The sequence below is a fragment of the Hippoglossus stenolepis genome, chromosome 2, assembly GCF_022539355.2.
Source record: "Hippoglossus stenolepis isolate QCI-W04-F060 chromosome 2, HSTE1.2, whole genome shotgun sequence".
Taxonomy (NCBI): Eukaryota; Metazoa; Chordata; class Actinopteri; order Pleuronectiformes; family Pleuronectidae; genus Hippoglossus; species Hippoglossus stenolepis.
In genome coordinates, this window is record NC_061484.1 from 2,176,341 (window position 1) to 2,198,502 (window position 22,162).

The 22,162-nt window shown below is 42.3% G+C and overlaps 1 protein-coding gene across 2 annotated transcripts in view; it reads right to left on the bottom strand.

Annotated features, from left to right (window-relative positions):
• The window catches only part of LOC118119652 (E3 ubiquitin-protein ligase DTX1), a 32,942-nt gene extending 10,813 nt beyond the window's left edge, over nt 1-22,129 (bottom strand). The window contains exons 1-4 of one of the 2 annotated variants that reach the window (XM_035173780.2): nt 21,645-22,129; nt 20,341-20,567; nt 5,166-5,380; nt 4,133-5,019 (exon numbers count right to left, since the gene is read on the bottom strand). In XM_035173780.2, the coding sequence (XP_035029671.1) occupies nt 4,133-5,019; nt 5,166-5,380; nt 20,341-20,551 (1,313 nt within the window). In that variant the 5' untranslated portion in view covers nt 20,552-20,567; nt 21,645-22,129. Of the gene's footprint in view, nt 1-4,132; nt 5,020-5,165; nt 5,381-20,340; nt 20,568-20,861; nt 21,330-21,644 lie in introns of those variants that run through there. The other variant, XM_035173770.2, reaches the window with a different exon arrangement.
• Nucleotides 22,130-22,162: the final 33 nt, after the last annotated feature.

Sequence of the window (22,162 nt, forward strand, 5' to 3'; positions counted from 1 at the left end):
AATAATGAATTCATAGTATACAACAAATACTTTAATAAGCCAGAGCCACAGCATAGAATCATACAGATTGTACACACAGATTCAGTGATCCTACTTGATTCTATTATTTGAAGGATAAAATAGCACAGGGGTCCTGGGTGTTACTGAACATATAAATGTCTCCAGGAACTGTGCATCTCTTTCCTCCGTCATTTAGTGCCTACTGTTCAATCAAAATATTAAATGTCTAAAACATACTGAAAAACAGGTGAAATGTTCAAATACCAAAGATCACACAGACACCACAAAAATCTAAATGTATCAGCCACCAGCAAAACAAACACAGCTGTCGAGACAGTTACCCTGGGAACTATCTGTTAAAGGCCATTATGATTGTTGAGGTATGTCACAACGGATATTGTGTATTTTATTCACCAGACCAGTCGCATTCTTCTCAAACATTCAAGGTTATCAGTTTTGTCCAAGGTTTCATTCTGCATGTTTTCTCTCAACGTGTAAAAAAGCAGTAGATAAGCTTGAGTCCCACAGCTCCGCTCTGTGCAGGACGAGATAAGAATGAAGCTGCAGCCTGTTGGTGAACCCAACAGGTGCCAACACATTCTCACTGCACATTTCTGCCTCTCTGTTCTCATCTGTTCTGCCCAAACAAAGTCAGACTGTGCAACCACAGTGTGCGCCAGCCTCTCCTCAACATAACAGTTTCTCCACCACTCATTCATTTTCCTTTGTCTTGTTCCTATAATCCTCAACTGCAGAGAGAGCGCACATTCTTCACGGCAGCTCCAATCAGAATCGTCAATATTTACCTTTTCTGTGTGGGAGAGGAGGACACTGTGTGGTTGTGTGTGTGTGTGCGTGTTTGCGTGTGGGTGAATCCCTTCACAGCCGGGCATCACTTTGTGAGTGTGCATTTGTCACATCCTCCTCTCACTGTGGTGTTGTCCTGATTTCTTGCACCACTGTGTGATCAATCTTTGACAGTTTGCTGACTCGTTTCTTTGTCTTGTACCCCCCCACCCCCTTCCCATCAGTCCCATGTCTCAGGCCCCTGTCTGAGTCTGAGACTTTACACACACACACACACACACACACACACACACACACACACACACACACACACACACACACACACACACACACACACACACACACACACACACACACACACACACACACGGGTGCTTGTGTTTGTCTGGGGGTAGCAACAATGCTGACTGGACCAGCAACATTGTCTGTCTCTTCCCCACCCAAAAAATATTCATATTATGAATATGCTGGATCAGTAAAGCCATCTAAATGAGGGGTCTTGATTCAATGCTTCACCTACCCAAAGCAGTCCAAACACCCCAATAAATACTATCAGGGTAAGCTTGAAAGAAAAACATCTATATTAACTGGGATAGTTATGTTTTAAACAGCCCGAAACTCAGAAACCCTAAATACTAAAAGAAATGAGCACAGCAAGAACTCATCAGAATCAAGAAAGTTGTAGAAATACAGAGGAGAAAAGGAACGAAAGAGCAGGCAGAGAATATGAAAAGGCCAGAGCAGAGAGAGAGAGGGGGAAGGAGAGGAGAGCAGAAAGAAGAGAGAAGTGGAGGCTTGACATTGTGCTGCTAATGCAGCCCAGACTTGGGTAATCCAACAAAGGTTACTGTGGAGACCAACAATGAGGCTCTGAGGGGCCCAGACTGCTGAGACGCAACGGGAGAGGCAAGAGGAGAGGAGCCAGGGAAGAGGAGGAGGAGGAGGGGGTAGGGGAATGAGTGACAGGGCCAGGGGAGGGACTACAACTCGAAACTATCTGACCTTGATTTCAGTTCGAGGTGAAATAAAACTCACCATTATTTAAACTAGTAAAATGCATCACTTTTTCACAAAAGATGTGAAACAAACACCTGCTGTTTTGCATGGGAGTCCTTTTAATGAGATGCCTCTATTCATTGTTGTATGACATCATGACTGAAAGTTGGAAATATCTCAGTGAAATCTAGTAAAATCAATTTAATAGTGGACAATAAGGAAAGGAGTTTGTAGGATTTATAAAGTAATACAAAAACCATGCTATACATCCAACAATTGTTGAGATATTTCTGTCAGGACCAAAGTGGTCGAAGCAACTGATAGAGCAACAGACACATTGTCATCTACAGATAGTGTTCCTCATTAAATAACTATAGACTCTGGCAGCCCACCACAGTCTGATTAGTCCTGTGACAGTTTCATAATGAAACAAAACAATTTTTATACCACACTCATAATAACATACAAGATAACGTGATGTTAATTTGATAATTTGCTTTATTGTAGCGCTGTGTGCCTGACATTGATTTGTGACACTTTTTCAACGACCTCCACAGATAGAATCCACTGCATAGAGAAACATGTTCATTTTCTAAATAATAAAAATAATAACTTCAGCAGCATGGAAATCAAGTTGACCCAGACCCACTGACATGAGAACCAACAAGAATGAAAGTGAAGGATGTCTACAACATGGATCTGCAAGGCAGCAGGTAGAGGTATAAAATACACAAGTATCAGGACAGGAGTTTTGAACAGGTTTTGTTGGAAAGTTATCATTCAGAAGAAGGTCAGAGAAACGAATACATGATCAAAGAGAAATGACAGGAAAGGAGAAGAGGAGGTTAGGGTCTTAAGAGTGAATAAAAAGGAGCAGGTGTTCAAGGACAGTGTTCAGGCTGAGTGGAGAGAGGTGGTGGGGGAGAAGAGCAGCTAAGTCTTGCAGTTCACTTGTGTCAAATCCATTGCCTTAGCACCCCAGCTGGCTGACAGTGTCAGCTGACTCATTGTGTTCTTTACCATAAGTGTTTCCACACTATTACCGACCATCAAACAAAAGTAAATCAGGTTACACTGACTACATGAACCCACAGACCTGAATTCAATCGACAGACTGAAAATGCATAAAACTGGACTGTGGTTCCAGTGTTACTACGGGAAGATGGACAGAGGTGTGAGAGAAAAGAAGATTTAAAAGATTTGTCTTTAAAGTGGAGTGTTGGTGTCTCACTATGATCCTTCAACTCAATTGAGTGCACAGTATATTTAATAGGGTCATTGTGTGATCAGAGGTTAGTGGTTGAGACCTGAGACAGAGCTGCTTGCTGCTCTTTGAACTTTGCATACCATATGTATTCAATAGTTTTCGAGACAAATGGCCACACACAGGAATCCAACTAAGGCCAATCTAACATTTTATGAAGAATTTGTATTCTCATTAATCTACACTGACTCTTACTTTACTTGGATTTAAAAATGTGTTTCACATTTCAAAATCCCCACAATTCACTGGCTTCTGGTTCTGTTGACACAAGATAGATGAAAGGAGGGTGGGTGCTGCTGAATCTCATTAATCTCCAATGCCTTCTGTCTGTTCATCTTTAACCTTCATGAGGAATTATTTCAAAACATCACTTTCCCCTGTGTTAATAACATCTGCCTCAACAAACCCTGTCTTTGATTAAAGAAAAAAGATTTTTCGCATCAAACAGGTCAAATACCCAAAATACACTTGGACAACAACACAAAGAAAACATAACATTTTCAAGAGGAATGAATGTGAATCTGAAGAATCACACCTGATATCACACCACTCATAGTCAGTGCAGAGCAACACCACTCATTACAACACTCACACATATGACACCCATCAGTGGGCGTGACAAGGGTTGTTTGAGTAAATGTTGGTGTGAATGTGAATATTTAGTGCTGCATGCCCAGGCCTGCTGGTTATTTGCATGTTTCAACATGCACATGGGCATGTGTCCCTGCAGGGGATAGTATTCAGACCGAATACAACAGGATTGCATGATATGTAAAAATGTCCAATATGAGATACACTGCAACGATTAAATGAGATGAAAATAAATAGTTCCACTGCCTCAGACTTTACTTTCTGTGGGTATAATTCATGAAAATTGCTGAAAGTGACAAAAATGCTTTTAATCAAGCTCCTGGTTGTGTGTGTGTGTGTGTGTGTGTGTGTGTGTGTGTGTGTGTGTGTGTGTGTGTGTGTGTGTGTGTGTGTGTGTGTGTGTGTGTGTGTGTGTGTGTGTGTGTGTGTGTGTGTGTGTGTGTGTGTGTGTGTGTGTGTGTTTCATTCACTCACCCTGATGCTATGAGCGCTCTGGACTGGGCCATTGCAATCCTCTGTAACGCTGGTCTGCTCAGCCCGGCTAAGCTTGACCTCTGTGGCAACGGGGCATGGCACACTGTTGATGCGGACGATGGTGTACGCTGCGGATTCAATACCAATGGCGACGGAGATGGCACCGGAGAAGGAGGTGTGGTCACCTTGCAGGCAGGGGTTATTAATGTGGCAGTTGGCACTGAATCATTGGCAGAGGATGAGGAGTGCTTGGCTGGAATGGACGGAGGGTTCATGCTGGGGTTGGATGATGGAGGCTGAGGAGGCGGGAGGGATGGCGGAGGAGGCCTGTTGGAAGACGAGGAGACACCCAGAGAGGACGTGCCAGCAGTAAGGGCGGCCAGCGACTGAGCGAAGAGCTGGGCGTTCCTTCTTGGCGAGGCTATGTTTCTAGAGATAGCGAGGCCGTGCGGAAGTGTCAGGTAGTAGTTGGAGTTCTGCTGCTGGCCTCGTCCCAGAGTGACTGATTTAGATGGACTCAGAGGTCTGGAGGCGATGGGTGCTAAGTTCTTCGGCCGCTGCATGGTTAGTGAGCGTCTGCCAAGAGTCTGTATCCCTGCTGTCCCCCCTCCTGCTCCTACTGTGTTGGTCTTCACACTAAGGACCAATAAGCACTGCTGACAGGAACAGGGGCCCAGTCCAGGAGCTGACAAGCCTCCATTAGGGTAGACGGAGCTTCCAATCCCCATGCTAACCCCTGACACTCCCACGCCCAGCAAGGCTCCTGTTAGCCCTCCACCTACTCCAACACCTCCGCCTTTGGGTATAGGGAGAGGACCGGACACTAAAGGGTAGGCCATATCAGCACGTCTCTGGATCCTCCGACACCTCTGGCTTTGTCTGTTCACCTGTAGCACAGGAAAAACATGTTTACAATGTTTTAACGTTCCAGCTTGAAAGCTACGTATCATCTATTTGGTAAAAGAACTTCAGATATGGAGGAAGTGTCAAGTTGATTATGTCATTGATGTTGATGTAAAGAATTAAAACAAACCTGTGTCATGTTTTGAAAATCAATGAGGTAGCAGAAACCGAGTGGTGTCAGGTCGAGGCAAGGCTGCTGGCGGTTGTGGGCACTCTCAATGGCAATGGCCACCTCTATGTCATAGGGCGTCCATGAACCTGCATCGTTTTCCCACTCCCACTGCCAGCCCTGACCCGGGGCCGAAGCGGGGTCATAAAAACTCCTTCGTACCGGACGGATGGTTCCTGAGAAGCAAAAAAGAGGAAAAATTGACTATTAAAGCAAGAACTGATTCGGAAATTCTGAGCTGATACAGAAGATACAAGAAATAATTTGGCTGATAACAATGTCTTTTTTTTGCTGTTAATTCTTCCCCTTTTCTACCAAGGTAACAAAGAAATTGTTGGTTGTTTTAAAAGCCTTTAGCTCTTCATCACACCCGCACCCTATCTTACAGTTTATTGTGTGTTATGCACCAAATACACCCATGATTAATTTAGAGACAAACTAAACAAAAACTAATTTGAACCACGTGTCTGCCTGAGCGACCTTTTGATCCACCATTAAACTATCAAAAGTACCCAATCTGAAACATTTGCTCCACGTGCTTTAGACCACAAGCTTACATTGTGAAAATAGAGCCCCTTATCTTTGAATGAGCACAAATTCAATAAAACATGTGATGATACAACCTTTTACATAACCAGATTTAGCCTGACAACGAGGAGGCTGGCTTGTGGCAAACTACAAAACGTAGATGGGAAATGTCGCACTTTTAAGATAAATGCACCAACAAGCAAAAATATTTTCATGGCAGTAAAAGACGATTCAGTGCGTCTTGTTTGAAGGGACGTGGTCAACGTAATTAAAATGGTCAATCAAGAGTTGGGTTCACAACAAGCAGCTTCCATTAGACCACAATCTGACAGAGACAAAGTCTCTGATAGGTTAAGTGGTGAGTGAGCTGATAGGTAAGAAGCTGAAACCTCACTCAGAATATTTGTGCTTGTAGGCGGTCCTTCAATGTGGCCAGGACCACATTCGCGTTCACACTCCTCAAAGATTGTGGCCACATGTGACCAAGACCACCGCCAAATGTGGCCTGACGTGATCATATCACTATCCGATCTGAGTGCGTTCACACCTGTACTTAGAGCTGTCCACTTGTGATCGGATCACAAAAAACACATGTGAATACCAGGTCTTCACGAGGTCCGAGCGCATTCCTACTCTGCATCAAAACAATCCTGCTATGACTGAATATTGTGGAAAGTTTGCAAAACCCCTTCAGGCAGTTGGTGAGAGGTTTCGGTAAAAGAGAAGTACACAAAAGAAGAGAACACATTTGTTAAGACTTAAAGTCTGGGACCAGCTGATGAAATCATTGAGCTGAACAACAATGCATAGCTCAAAGCTGCAGTAACAACCTCCCTCTGCTCCACTTCGATAACATATTCGTACATCAGGAGGCTCACAATACCAGGTCCACAAAGAAATCCCATTTCCATGCATTTCAATGTGATGAAAATTAAGTAAAAAACTTCATGTATGAAAAAGCACTTGAAGATACGTAAGCCATGATGCAGCCTTTCTAAATGGATGCAGGATTTTAATTGAACTATTTAACTACTTGGGTGAGTGGGTGAACACATCCACCACGATAGTGTCAACAGTGGGGGTTGCCAGCCTTGTGGTCCTAAGTGGTGAGTTAAATAGTTCACAACACTTCATCAACTTTGCTCTTTATTTCACATTCACAAATTCACATACTTGTGTTTTAACTTCCAGTCCAACCTATTATTGACAAAGGCACAAACAAGGCTAAACAAAATAAACACAGCTGAATGAATAATTAAAAACACAAATATACTGTATATCCAGAACACAACAATGTCTCTCTGTCTCCCTGTGGGACAGAGGGATGGGAGGAGGGTCCCTCGACCAACCAACCACAAACCACCTCTTTCTCCAGGGGTAATGGGCTATTCAGTCAATGCCAGGACAAGGAGAGGAAGGTGTGTGTGTGTGTGTGTGTGTGTGTGTGTGTGTGTGTGTGTGTGTGTGTGTGTGTGTGTGTGTGTGTGTGTGTGTGTGTGTGTGTGTGTGTGTGTGTGTGTGTGTTTGTGTGTGAGAGAGAGCGAGAGAGAAAAAGTAGAGAGACGAGTACAAAGCTCTGATATTGGCAGAGGGGCATGGGCACACAGACATCAAGAGGAGTGGTTCAATAGATGTGGGCTGCATTTGTTTCGTGGATAGAGACAGTGAGAGGGTGAATAATTAAAACTGAATTATCACTCACTGAATTGTTTATTGTGTTGTACAGTCTGGTGGTGCAATATAACAATATACTGTATATTGTGTAATGACACAAAAAGCATTTTCGCATTATTTATATCGCCTATTTCTTTTTGCCACATATCGCCCTCCTTGTCCTCATTTGAACAGTGCTTTATGTTCTGCAGCATGGTACAGATGCAGCCAGGAAATTAGCTTGAAGCCAAAACAAACAAACAAACATGGGAGTTTGGACATGACATTTTTTTACTTTTCTACTTTATGAGTTTTTCCCTATTGTATTCAAGAGCATGGTCTTTCAGTTTGAGAGCATGACTTATTGATTTCACGCGCAGATTTTGGAATGCTCTCACACTCAAATATTTCCTGTGCTCCGGCCTCTCCTCGTGCTGTTTCTGTGTGCATGTGAAACGTCTACTCTCAGATTTCACCTCTGCTCTTAGTTTTTATTTTTTCTGCACTTTGAATTTTTTGGTGCAACAAGTCAAACTTCCCGGCCAATAGAATGCCACGTGTAGTGTTGACGAGTGAAATTGTGTGTGTGTCAGCTTTATGTCTTAGAGAGTCCTGTATGGGCGGCTATTTAAACCAGTTTCAACACTTCCGCCCTCCACTGATTACATCATCATCTATACTCGACCCATTGATTACTACAGTGAGTGAGTCCGTTCTGAGACCGAAGACTGAGGCAGCTCCAGACTATAAAATAATGTTATTCCTCAAAGGTTTGTTTACTCCACAATAACTCCAGCACTGTATGCCAAATGTGTCACATCTTTTAGCACTAAACATAAATAATCATCAGAATGACGACATTACAGGATTATAGGGACACAACCACGGTGTGTGTGAGGGCTGCACCTGTGAGGGTCAATATGATGAAGTAGAGAGAATAATTGTTTCGAGAAAGTTTTATGCTTATTATATGAAAGGAGCTTATTAATATGCATTTACAGAAAGTGATTTTATAATGACGTGTATCTTATTTCCAATGTGTTATTTATATTGTTAGTTTTTTTATGTGCTTTGTTTTTGTAATACTGTAAAGTGTCTCTGAGCATTGTTAAAAGAGCTATACAACTAAGATGTATTATTATTATTAATATTGTTCGATCCCGGTCTTCCCTACCTGCATGCCGGAGTGTCCATGGGCAAGAAGCTGAACCCCTCATATTAAAAACTGCTGACCATAGATGCCCTGTATGAATGTGTGTGTGTGAATGGGTGAATGGCAATAAACTGTACTGCAAAGCGCTTTGAGTGGTCATCAAGACTAGAAAATAATACAGACCATTTACCATTGAAGAAAAGATACCATTTTGGAGCTTGTTATTATTAATGAAAAGCTGCCATGATGTGCAGATTTAGATGTCGCATATTCCTTTTAGTTTCACTCTGATTCCCGTCCTCAGAGAACGACTTTACCTCAGGGACTTGTTGTGGAGACAAACAGCTGAAAACCACCATCTATTAGAGGTTTCCAGTCCAGGAGGACTGGGTGCTCTTTTATAACCCTCTCCATTATACTAATAATAAAAGGAATAATGCTCCTCTTTATTGATCACAGAAGGGATATTCTCTTCATACGTACATGAATAAAGAAAGAGCCATAATGGGAAAAGGGAGATGTGCTTCTCAAAATGACTGTCAAATAGCATACGTGGATTTTGTGTGCATGAAGCTTTAGCTTTGTGTTCTGTACAGGACAATCAGGCCAAGGTCTTATCACAAAGAGGACAAGCTGCTTTTGTCTCTTATCATGGCATCAACCCTTGACTTCAGGATGCTTTGTATGTATGTGTGTGCATGTAAGTGTGTGTATTATCAAGGCTTGACATTGAATCTACAGAGTATGGCTATAATAACTTGGGTTGTGAACACTGAGGCTGAGTTAGTCACTACTGACTTAGCACATTAATGGGATTATTTTTCCATTAGTGTATTCTCACTATTATTCGCAGTTGTGCTATTGAATTATTACAACATTTATTTACACATCTGTATCCCTGCACGGCAGTGACACTTTGATACAGAAATATGTTCAAGTCTGTGTGCTTAGTTTGTGGGGAAGCACTCGTAGTGATGAAAACGTCATTACAGCTGGAGTCATACTAAACTAAATATGTTGGGATAAAGTTCAGGTCCCTCTGCGGAGTTGAGTGCAAGGCAGCATCCTGACAAACGCTTGTATTAGCAGCCATGCTTCTTGTCCTTTTGTCACTATGAAAGCTAAAACTAGCTGGCATGCAATGCCTGCAGGAGGTAAAGGCAGAGTGCCACACACACACACACACACACACACACACACACACACACACACACACACACACACACACACACACACACACACACACACACACACACACACACACACACACACACACACACACACACACACACACACACACACACACACCTCAGGAAATAGAATACTGTCATTTAAAGTACTGATAATAGTAAACTGGGTAAAATCAGGTCATGTACCATTTTATTGGCTTAGTGTGTTTTAGAATTATGTTTCACATCAGGCACATTCAAGTCATGGTGCTCCGCCAACTCAGTTTTTGGTGCCACAGCAATCCCTCTCCTCATGTTAACATAAATGAAAAAGAACCCAGTGACAACCTGAAAAAACAGATCTGTGGCATTGGATGGTGATCAATATCAGATACCAAAATAGCATGAACTGGGATATAAGAATTGGTATTTGAAGATCAGAAGTTGAATGGGTGCATCCTTACAGTCCATATAGTGTAGTGCAGTAGATTAATTGATCTGTGGGCAGCAACTTTATAACCTTAACACTCTTCTCGCGAATCATTCTCAACTGTTATCCCATTCAGTTAGCAAGCAAAGAGAATCTGTTTGTGTGTGAGCGAGTGAATGTGTTTCAACAATCAGGACAAAATTTTGTCAGAAAAGATGGTAAAAATGGATGCATTTCTAAACCCAGGTTAAAATGAATAAATCTAACATTCACCTTAAAAAGTCAACAATCCAATTTTGGTTAGAAAAACCGACAAATTGGTCAGAGTGTGGGGACTCTTCAGTATATTGCTCTTTAAGAAATATTTCCAGACTTTGGACCAATCCCTCAAATGAAATCTTGAATTTCTGTAATGGTGTGTTTATATAAACTAGTGCACTGACAGCACTAATTGTGCCACTGCAAATAAAGACCACAAAACCCTGAAGCTGCACCACAGCTGGTCATCTGCTTATTCAAATTCTATTCATATCAACCAGATACATACAGATCACATGTCCAAATCACACCTAATTAGACACTGTGCTTCCTTGGGCCCTTAGCAATACACACGGCAAGTGTGAAGCCGATAAGATGCACAGTTCTCATGATACACAAGCCACATACACACATACATACACACATACACACATACACACATACACACATACACAGAAACAGACGGATTGAAAGAGATTTCTGGAATTATTAGATAGATTAGTTAGATGTAGTTATGCTAGCCTGTGCCCCTTTTCTACAAACCAACACTTATTTGATAAAAAGAGGTGTTAGTGGCTCTGAGAATTACAGCTGTAGGGTTGAGTGCTTTTGGTATTGAAAGAGAAGAAGTTGAATAGGTGCATCCATTCCATACAGTACATATAGTGCAGTAGATGAATTGTCGCAAAGTGACAACCAGTGCAGCATGTATCTGTGTGTGTTGTACACAGCAAACAGAAATATGTCAAAGGCCTTAATCGTGCTTTGTTCTCACAGTACCACACCCGTTCTATGTTAACTCTGTCACAACATGCTGCTGTTGCTTTCACATGGTATCAGTCGGAATCAAATGCATGTGTCTAGGTGTGGTTCTGTGCATTGGTCAAACACAATATTCGTATGTGCATGCAGAGGTTTTAAACTGAAACCATATTGTATCATTCATCCACCTATAGAAAATAGTTGTAAGCTCTGTATTGTAACCAAGAAAATACACACTTGAGCTAAAGGAATTGTGGAATATCTGAAAGATGAAACAATTGTCACCACGTTTGGAAAAGATCTAAAGGCAAAGGGAAACATGGGAAATACAGGGAGCAGTCGGGGAAATTAAAGTGTGTGAAGTGTATGAGAGAGGACAAAGAGGCCTGGGGCAGGTGGAGAGAGAGACAGGCCATCTGGTCTTTATTGTTCTCTCTGCCACTGACCCCTCCCCGCACACAGAAACACACACATACCCACACATGGCTGCGGACTGACCAGCCGGCGAGCACATTTAAGGTTCGGCTGCTGTTTCATGCATGGCAGGATGGCCTTTATGCTACTCTCCTAAAATCAAGATCAAGATCAATGACTCTGGGAAATTCAGCTTTTGAGACAAGTGTGCACTTCCTCTACGTTCTGCCAATTCTGGACACTCTCTCCGCAGTGTATTAAATTTCCATGTTACTTTCTCCATGTCAGCATGTGGTTAGAAAGAATGAACCTGGCTTCGCCTCCTGTAGATCTATGCACTCTTCACGTGTTGTAAGTCCACATACTTCACTTCTTCCACCAGCAAACTTTCCAGACCTCAACCAAATTAATTCTCAGACTCACTCTGAGATAAAAATCAATAGATACTAACAGGCTATTTCCTCACTGAGTTTTAACTAGCTGTTGTAGTGTGTAAATTTCCCAAAGGGTTCGTTGTTACTGCAGTGCCACATTTAAATATGTAAATACAATTTATGTTAAAATAGCAGTAAACTGAAACAGCCTCCACTGAAGCAGTTTCATGCCCAGTTAGAGGAGTTCATTCAATGTTTCAAATATTGATTTTCTTTTTGTTACATAATATCTGTTGTCATTTAAGATAACTAGTTTTTGTTGTTTCATATGTAAAACCATTTAAAATATTTTTAGCAATTTGGTTTTGTTTTATGATTACAATGATTCTTTGATTGATTTGTTGTTGTCTTTGTGTGGACCCCTTGAAGATTTGCCATTTAATGTTAGTCACAATAAAGACACAAAGCGACAACCAGTGCGGTATTTAGTCGAGCTGTTATAACATTGCACTTTTTTCCCTTAACGAAGACAAGTCCCCAGTGCGTTAACAAATATAGGTCCCCTATCTAAAAGTTATGAGTAATGGAACACACATAAACATGTATTATGACCTCAATCCTTTGTGACTTTGTTTCCACCATCAGAAAAATAACAAGATTATCCTCACTTTCTGCCCATTTCTTTTCCAGCCTAAAACTTGACGTGATACAGTTTCTGTCCTAACCTGAACCCAGCCTGGGGCAGATGAGCTGAAATTGCTGTTATTCTCCTAACATTAAGTTAGAGCCCCCACAATAGTATCCCTTGACCTCTAACTCCCTTCTCCACTCAGTGCTCTCAGATACAGAGAAGATGGAGTGAGGAGAGAGAGCCGAGAGATGAGGTAAAAGCATGAGCTAAAAGAGTAGATAAAGGAGACTCATAATTTAAAGGGTCAAGCTGACCCTAAGTGACAAAGGCTAAACTTCTTTCCATCTTGCTTGGTTCATCTTTCTATCTCGCCCTCCTGTTGTCTGATGCTGTCACTCTCTCTTTTCTTTCATTTTGTCTGTTACTAACACCACATCAGTATGTTTATATAGAAAAGATGTGAAATGGATGCATTTCTAAACCCAGGTTAAAATGAATAAATCTAACATTGACCTTAAAATTAAAAAAGGCTCCAATCCAATTTTTATTAGAAACGCTGACAAATTGATCAGAGTGTGGGGACTCTTCAGTAAATTGCTGTTTAAGGAATATTTCCAGACTTTGAACCAATTCCTCAAATTCAATATTGAATTTCTGATTAAAAGTTATAGCCCCGATGGGTACATCATTTTCTTACATCGCTAGCTACCTAGACACATACTTTGTAAATGAAAATAAAAACAGCAATAAGAAGAATACAATGAGATAGATGTGGCTGTAAGTCACATCAGACACTTTGAAAAACAATCTAATGGTCAGAATTACAAACATCACTTAAAAGCCCACAAGCCCATTAAAAACTTCTTTCATACACCACAGTCTAGTTTGCAACACATGCTGGCAATTTTCTGAATTCACGAGCCATCTGGGTTATTTTACTTTACTTTAAAAAGCTGCCTCCACAGCCACAGAAGACTGTTTTACAATAGTTTTCATGGGGCTGTACTCCTCATGACAAGTAAACTGAACAACATGAAATTTAGTGAGTACAATCAGAAAACGAATCACTGCTCCAGGCATTTGCTGATGTTACTTCAGTATTTACTGAATATGATTTACAGGTCAGATTAGATCGATCAACCAATCTGTCTGTATGTCTACCCATCTATGAAACACACATTCAAATTTTAGATCTGCTAGTCTGTGAGACCCTCTAAACCATATCACATGAAAGTCATCAGTCACAGGCAATCCTGTGTGTGTGCGTGTGTTAGGGATGGGTCATGATTGGATGGAATAGGAATGCATCGAGATTTTAAGACTTTTATTTAGTTCAAATTGAATTCAATTATAAAAATGATAACATAACAAAATGTACTTTCCCTTCTTTTTACTGGCGCCTGGGACTAAAATGCTCCTATTTTACAACAAAAGAAGAGCGTGTTATTACAAGGCTTTGTTAAAACGTGTGTAGCACTGTAGCATTAGATGCTATACAAAGATGCAAAGCCATGATCTTTGAATTTGCATGTGCTACTAAACATTATGTGTGCAAACACTGCCAGGTAAAGCTAACATATCATAGAATGGGTTGGTCTCTCTCTCTCTATCGTTTACCTCCATAACACCAAAGCAGCTTTGGTTCTTGAACTGGTTCCGCTGTTGAGCAGAATATTTGTAATTAAGGACCCATCACTAACTAGGGAGCTGCACATTGAAAGTAAACAGTAGTCTCATATTCTTTGTTGCCTTCCTCATCTTCTCGTTCCAACTTCTGGAATATGACACAGCCACAGTTGTAATCATGGTTTGCTTTGGAAATCCTGATATTTTGGGGTCGAAAAGCTTCAAAGAATTAGATAATTGTGTGTAATGAATTTGTGGACCTGGGTAAAGTGTAAAGTTACAGCTAATGCTCAGGCAATAGATATAGGTGGTTGACTTTGGGCTTGATGTGTTTCAAGTGAAGAATGCCAAGCTAAGATACTTTGAGGGAATCTTTGTTCATACAGTGTGATGCTTTCATGTGCTGTAGGTCTGCTGCTAGCGTATGTGTCGCTGTGTGTGTTAGTGTGTTGTGGAGCAGGCAGTAAGTGATGTCCCCCCAGAGGCCTCACAGTAACAGTAACTCGACACGCAGAGTTTCACAACAACTCAGAGAGAAAAGGCTGTATGACCTCTTCCTCTCTTTCATCTTCCTTCCTCTGAATTTCCTTCCCACTGTTTCCTGGTGATTTATGATGTGTCCACATACAAAACAGGACCCAGTCAGCTAACTTAAAGCTAGGTTAGTTCTACTCAGTCAAGGAACGGTGTGATTTCAGTGTATTTGTTGAATAAATGTTGATCAGATAATGAGAGTAATTCATATTATATGTATGACAACTTCTCATGCATCTGCCTCCCACCTCACTGTATAACTTTCTGTGGCCCTCTCCACACTGTCTTTGCCCCGTCACCTCCGACTCTGTCATGCTGCCTACTTGTTTCAGCTCTCTCTCCCCCTTCGTCTCTACTCTGTCTCACCCTGAAAGAGTCCAGTCCCCTGAGTTTTGGGTTCAGGGTCAATTTTCAGCTTCAGAGTGTGACAGAGAGAAAGGCAAAGAAACAGAGAAAGAGATAGAGGGGGACAGATCAGATGGACCAGAGGAAGTAAAACCAAAAAACAAGGCTTTAGGACAAACGGATAAAGGGACCGACCTACGAGTTCCACAAGGTAAACTGGAAAAGAAAATAGCTAAATACCAGTCAAATCCACGTACAATGTTATCTTTTTTTAAATGCTTTCCTTTTAGATATAGTAACACCTCTCTAAAAAAACTATTTATTTAATTAACAAAATGTCAAAGTTCTTCAATGTTAAATATTTATATAAACACAAAGAGCCACACATATGTATTAGGCTAAAACAAAATCAATACTTTATACTTTATTCCTAGTGGGTCAAATGTGTAGTGTAAAAGAGGTCACACTTAGTGATAAAGACAAAATCAGCCAACTCTGTAGTTATTTCCCTAAGGGTTAATGAAGAACTGACCAGAGCTCCAGAGAGTGAATACTGCACTTCAGCTGCTTTAAGCTACACACTGAACTCCAGAGAATACCGTGACATCCTCTGAAGGGGCTGTATGTGCTGTACTGTAAACAAAAAACGTGATCTCCACACCCTATTAAGGGGGTGGGGGGTGGGGGGGGACGTAGAAACCTCAGAGAGAGCCACATGTGAAGGATCCCTCTCCCAGGATGGAGAGAAGTAGAATAGATGCCGCATATGGCTGAGCTCATCAACAGAATTACAATATTTACAACACTGATTACAATAAACTGTTTTTAACATAATGGAAAGGTCAAAAGTCAATGTTTGAAGTATGTAAACATAAGAAATGTCTGATAGAAATAAGGGAGCAGCAATGATGCTATGATGGCTATGGCTATAAAAACATGGAACGGTGGTATATCAGACATATTTCCAGCTGTTCTGCTGCCCCTAAACAGTGCACAAGATCACTTTATACAAATAATTTAAACTTAGAATCAGGAACCATACAACCAAAGAATAAATAATGAAACTGATCAAAAATGTATCCCTAGCTTTTGGTCTTTGATACACTCTATTTTCAGTCAGTATAAAAACATATAGAGGGCACCTGGCACCAGCATTACAGCAGTTCAACAGTGTTTCCCCTACAACTGCCTTGTAGGACCCTTGGAAGTTGGACTGTCTTTACCCCTCCTCACACACAACAATCAGAGACAGTAGATTACTTGTCATCTCAAACCAAAGAGGCACAGATGTTGACACCAAACATCTTAAGGTCATACCAAATCACCCCAGTTTTCTTAAAGGACAGTCTGGCGACAGTGGTAAAGCTGCTAGCAGCTCCTCTGCTGATGACAGAGAAGCTAGTCCTGAGCAGAGCACTGGCTGCTCCCCTGCTGTTACATCAACATGCACAGGAGGACAGGCTTTGACCCATCTTGGTTGTGAGTGAGGAAGCACTCCTTCTGGATCGCCAGGACTGACACTAAACTTGTTCTGTGATTTAAAGTCATAACCTGGTTTGTCCCTGTAACCTGGTTTCATTGAGAATGTAAACACAGTCAGGGCTAATGTTTGGCTCCAGAGCCTCCCCCTCTCTAGCACAATCCACCTCCTCCCCTTCGTCTCTAGGGAGTCCCCAAATCCAAACCCTACCCCCCTATATGATGACCCTGATGCCCCAGGGCATTGTGGGGGTCTGGGAATGTGTCTCCTTCAGCAGGACCAGCTGGAATGAGTGGAGGAACATGCTGTAGAGCAGGAAAAAGAGATGCCTTCAGACTTTGGACAATGCCCTTCAAAGAAAGCGATGACAAGTCGGTTTCATTTCAAGTTTTAACTGTTTTAATATGTTTCTCCAAATTTGTACTAAAATGTCCAAAAAATCCTTTTTGTAAGCTTGTTTCATTTAAAATATCAAGACCTTCTGTTTGGAAGTTACAGTCCAAGGCTGTCTTCAAACATGGTGTCTTTTATCTAGAAGTTTCCTTTCACATATGAACAATGCAGCGGGAGGTTCTCCGGTCAGACGCATTTACAAAAGCAACAAATACTCCCCATGATTCAGGTCAGGGGTGGTGCAGAAGGCAGAAGCTATGATGTATTGATTCTGTTGCGGAGATCATGTGTTTTTGTTTACAGCATGTCAAACACTTTTGACTCCTTTGTCTGCGTTTTCGGCCCTGCTTTCTCATCCTGAGATATTAGTTTTTTTCCATTTTTGCATCTGTCATTCGTTCGAAGTGTCATCAAATGGGCTGGATTTAGTCGGTTCGAAGAGGGTTAGAGATTTGCCAACCGTATGGAACTAATTTCTAAGTCCAGTCCATTAATGTGATCTTTAGGATCATACATCGTCAACAACTCAGGTTTAATCGTATCTTCACCCAGTTACTGTTTTATAAGAACAGGAGTTTATGTGACTTCAGTCAGTTAATTAAACATCAATAAGGGAGGAGACCATCTTTTCCTCGATATTACATTTTTGTTTCAAATTTAGATATATATTTGGACAAATTATTTCTGTACAAAGGAATTGAAAATGAAAAGAACCTCAAGTGTGACTGAAGTTCTAGAGCAATAAGGAACAGAAAATTAATCTACTGTTGTAGTTTCCCTGTTCATCTGTTGCCGGGGTGAGAAACCTTTTGCCTGTAGGGCAATTTCAATTTTGATAACATCCTTAGTGGGCCATATTGAATTATTGAAAATGTTTTATGTTATGTTATTTTTTGCATGTGTCTCTGTCCCCATATGTTTATTGTTGAAAATGTACCTATTGCTTATGATTCAAGCCTTTCCTTTTTTTGTGTGTCTTTGACTTATTTAGGCATAATCTGTGTTATGTGAGGTGTGTGATGTCAGACGGTAGGGTTAGGGTTATGATGATGACACAGCTTGATTTCAGCCAAAACAACTTGCTCAAACCAATCTTCGCCTTTGGTAGTGTCATGCATGGCTTTCTCCCTCGAATCAAACTCAGCAGTGATCACATACATGTTAAGTGGTATTTGTTATGCATGTTGTTTTATCTGTGCTGGATTATAAATGAGAACCCTGCTATGTTCAAATTCAAAGACGCTAGTAAAATAGAAAATAGAAATAGAAGAATAGGATAGAAAAATTGAAGAAAAAGACACTTGCGCATCAGGCCATGGCATATGCAGGTACTTTGACAACCTAAAACTGGACCCCAAGTGGAAATAGCCACCAGTTTACAACTCTATCTGTGACTGCTCTCTTTTTCATTCTTTGTATTTCCTTCTTCCCTTCATCTTCCACTGACGTGAACTTGACAAAACCACGGACCCCAAACCTAAACCCCCCCTCTGCCTCTGGGGGCTGGTCTGCTTCTCAGAACCCTTAGACTGTCCCCTCTTGTGTGTGTGTGTGTGTGTGTGTGTGTGTGTGTGTGTGTGTGTGTGTGTGTGTGTGTGTGTGTGTGTGTGTGTGTGTGTGTGTGTGTGTGTGTGTATGTCTCACAGCCACAATGGAGTAGCTCACATCTGTTCAACAAAATCCAACAATGGTGGAGGAGTGAAAGACGGGGAGGGAGATGGACGGAATACAGAAGACTCCCCAATTATCTCACTCCTTTGGCAACACCCCCACAACATACACTCATATCTTTCTATCTCTCACGTCGAAGCCGAAACTGAAAAATCGTCAGGACTTTCGAGTATTGATGAAACTAAACACTTCTACAAGAGAGTGGAACAGTGGCAAAAGGACGAGAGACCCCAGGCAGAAATTGGGGGAGATAGTTAGCCGAGTGACAGAGGGAGGAGAACTCAAGTGAACTCTCTGTTCATTGGGCCTGAAATATTCTTTCCAGAGCATCATGGTCTCAGTTTCTTTACTTCATGTGACCTGTGTGCAGCTGCTCTGCGCCTGTGTGTATGTGTGCGTGCATGTGTGTAGTGCCCATGGATAAGAGCTAAAGAATGCTGCTAAGTGGTGATCAGTGGTGCAATGGTCATTTGCAGCTGCCTCACATCATCATGCTGCTGGCTCTCAACCCAATCCACCCACCCTCTGAAAGAATTTCCACACATAAGTCTAAACCATTGAAAAGCTGTTGCACCAATGCCAGATTTACTTTGAAAAAAACAAGTGAACAACACTTTATCTCGTGCCTATAAGTGATGTCAGTGCAACACAGAATTCTTACATCTAAATAATCTAAGAATTATCTTTAACATATCAGGCCCTGAATGCAACTGTGCTTGTAATCAATGATGTTATTTCCAGTCCAAGGTCTTTTGACCTTATATATAATGTACATCTTATAAGACATATAAGGATGGGATCTTATTTGACCTGGATGAATAGTATCAAAAGTAAAACAATATTTCCATGTCCATTGAAAATGATCCAACCACTATGTGTTACTGCTGAGAACAGATACAGAGACGAACTCAAACCATTGAAGTTACAAAGCTGGAGCCCACTATCACAGGTAAACAGACATGGACTAACACTAAAACAACCATGTTATCATTGGCTGGTATTATGGCTTTGTTTTATGACGACTGTGTGTTGGGGCCAACTTATACTTATAACGTAAACGTTTCTGTTATGAATGTTAATGCGGCTCACGTTTAATTGGTGGAAACCACTGAGGATTTGGTTGTTCACTAATCAGTCTGTGCTAATCTCTCCACTGATTTTGCTGACAACAGCACTGTTGCCACCTAGACAAGTCACTGGATCAGCATAGAAAACTTGTAATGGGTTTTGCCGTTTCTATCAAAACGGATCCCCTGTCCCCTGATACATGTCCTCTGTATACTGTAAGTTGATGAGCCTAATCAAACTTCAATGTAGCTGCACTGAAAATAACCAAACATGGTACATTGCAGTCTACATCTTTCCCTATTAGTTTCAACCTATATGCATGTAAGTATATGTGTTAAGCTATGATCAGATTAACTGAATCACACATAATCATCTAATGTTTTCATATGAGAGGTCCAGGCAGAGCAGAGTGCACAGGAAGAGCCCAACAGAGGTGATCACAAGTAAACAACACACAAACTGAAAACTCATTGTTCAATGAAGCAGGGTACACTAAGTTGCCATGACAGCATTCCACTCTTCTATGCCATTATGGAAGTTTTATGGCCCTGCATCGTGAATAAGAAGCAAACATGTAATCCTGAGAGAGAGCATCCTCCCTCTCCACCTTCATCACATCCAGCTTCACCCCCCTCCCCTCGTCTTACCTGTGTCCTGTCTGAACTGGTGCATGGACTGGAGGTCTATGATGTAGGGCGAGAGCCGGTTGTCCACCTGGCCGAGGACCACGCTCCCTCCGCGGGGGTCGCTGCTCCGTATGGCCGCCTCTATCTGGTGGGAGACGGCGGGGCTGTAGGGCCGCCACCGGCCGTGTTCGTTCAGCCATTCCCACACCACCACGGCAGAGGCCAGAAGCATGTTGTTATTGTTGGCCCTGGAGGAGAAGACACACGGTGAAACACCAGAAAACGCACCGCGTCGTTAGCTTGTAGAATCGCTGAGACCCTCAGAGATGAGCGGGGGGCTTGTTTGACAAAACAGAGCCTGACTGCCGGAGACTGAGGCCAAACCACACAGGAACCAGGTGTCATTAGAACACAATACTCCTTTTATCTGATATGTGTGTTTTATTATGGCCCTTTCTCTGTGTGTGACTGTCTGTCAGCCTCGTGATTACTGAACACAGGCCGACTGCACCCCGGAGCTAAAACAAAGCCAGGTTTCTTACATGGAGCCGCGGCTGAGCTAACTCCGGGAGGAAGCGGTGCATTCTTCTGCGGAGAGTCGAGCTCCTGGCACGGCCGGGGAGAGCGGGAGGCCACGGTCTGTTTTAAAACACCGTAATACGAGCTCAAGACCAGTCGCGAACAAAATGGACAATAGAGCGGCCTGAAGAGGCTGGGTTTCGCTGCCTCTTGCTCCAGACACTGTTAGCTTCTCCAGCGGGTCGTCGGTCTCCAGCGGCGGCCTGTGTTGGTCCGGACACGGTGGAAGAAACCTCCTCGCTGCGGCGAAAATAAGCACGGACACTTGTCTTGTTTCCTTCTTGCGGAGCAGAAACTACACGTTTATCGGCGTGGAAATCCCGACATTAGCCTCCACAGCTACAATAGGTGTTTATCTCGTTGTTTAGCGCAGACGAAGTGTTGAGAAAGTCGCGGCTTCCAACAGCGCAACCTCAGATCCACTGTAACGACTCCCAGTCTGGGAGAGACCAGAACCGGTTCGACTGGTCTGGATCCCGGGAACATGAGCACAACACCGCAGGCTTCTATTACACACAAACTGGTCAATGCACATCTGGGCCCATGGCAACGCTTTACGGTGTTATTATTCATATTATTAACGTTTATTCCCATGTCAGCTTCATATGTCATTATTTACTACAGTGTTGGTACTAGTTGTTTAGTGTTGATACACTGGTTTCTATGGTAGTTAGTCTATGTACACATCCATTTAATGACTCCAACCATGGATTGTCACCACTGCACAGAAATGAGCCGACACTCACCTGTTCAGATGAAAGTCTGGGTCCTCTCTCCTCTAAAGTAGAATCCAGGACCGTCTCAGACCTCTTCACGAATCAAATCTTTCGGCTCCACCATGGCTCCTTCGTTCTCTCCCCTTCACCCCAGGTGGACGCACATGACTTATTTCTCTTTAGAATAAAAACTAATCCAACCCGAGCCGGGACCAGAATCACACTGGGAAGTTACGGGAGGTGAATAATGTGTCCGCGACGAGTTGAAATAAACTCCGCCATGTTGATCCTAACGCTATCCATTCGCGTCCATCTTCATGTGGTAGTAGGAACACTTGATGTGGGGCTACGGGGGGACATGGTGGACAGCGGCCCCCCGACTCTTTCTCCGCGCCACGCCCAGAAACCCCCCTGGTAACCCAGTCCCGTCAGCCAATAGAAAGACAGACTCCCAAAACATTTCATGTCAGGGCCCCTGTTGATTCCAGCAGCACGCACTCCTGCTGCATGTGCGGTGTTTGACCTGTTGGAGATCCAGTCAGAACCAC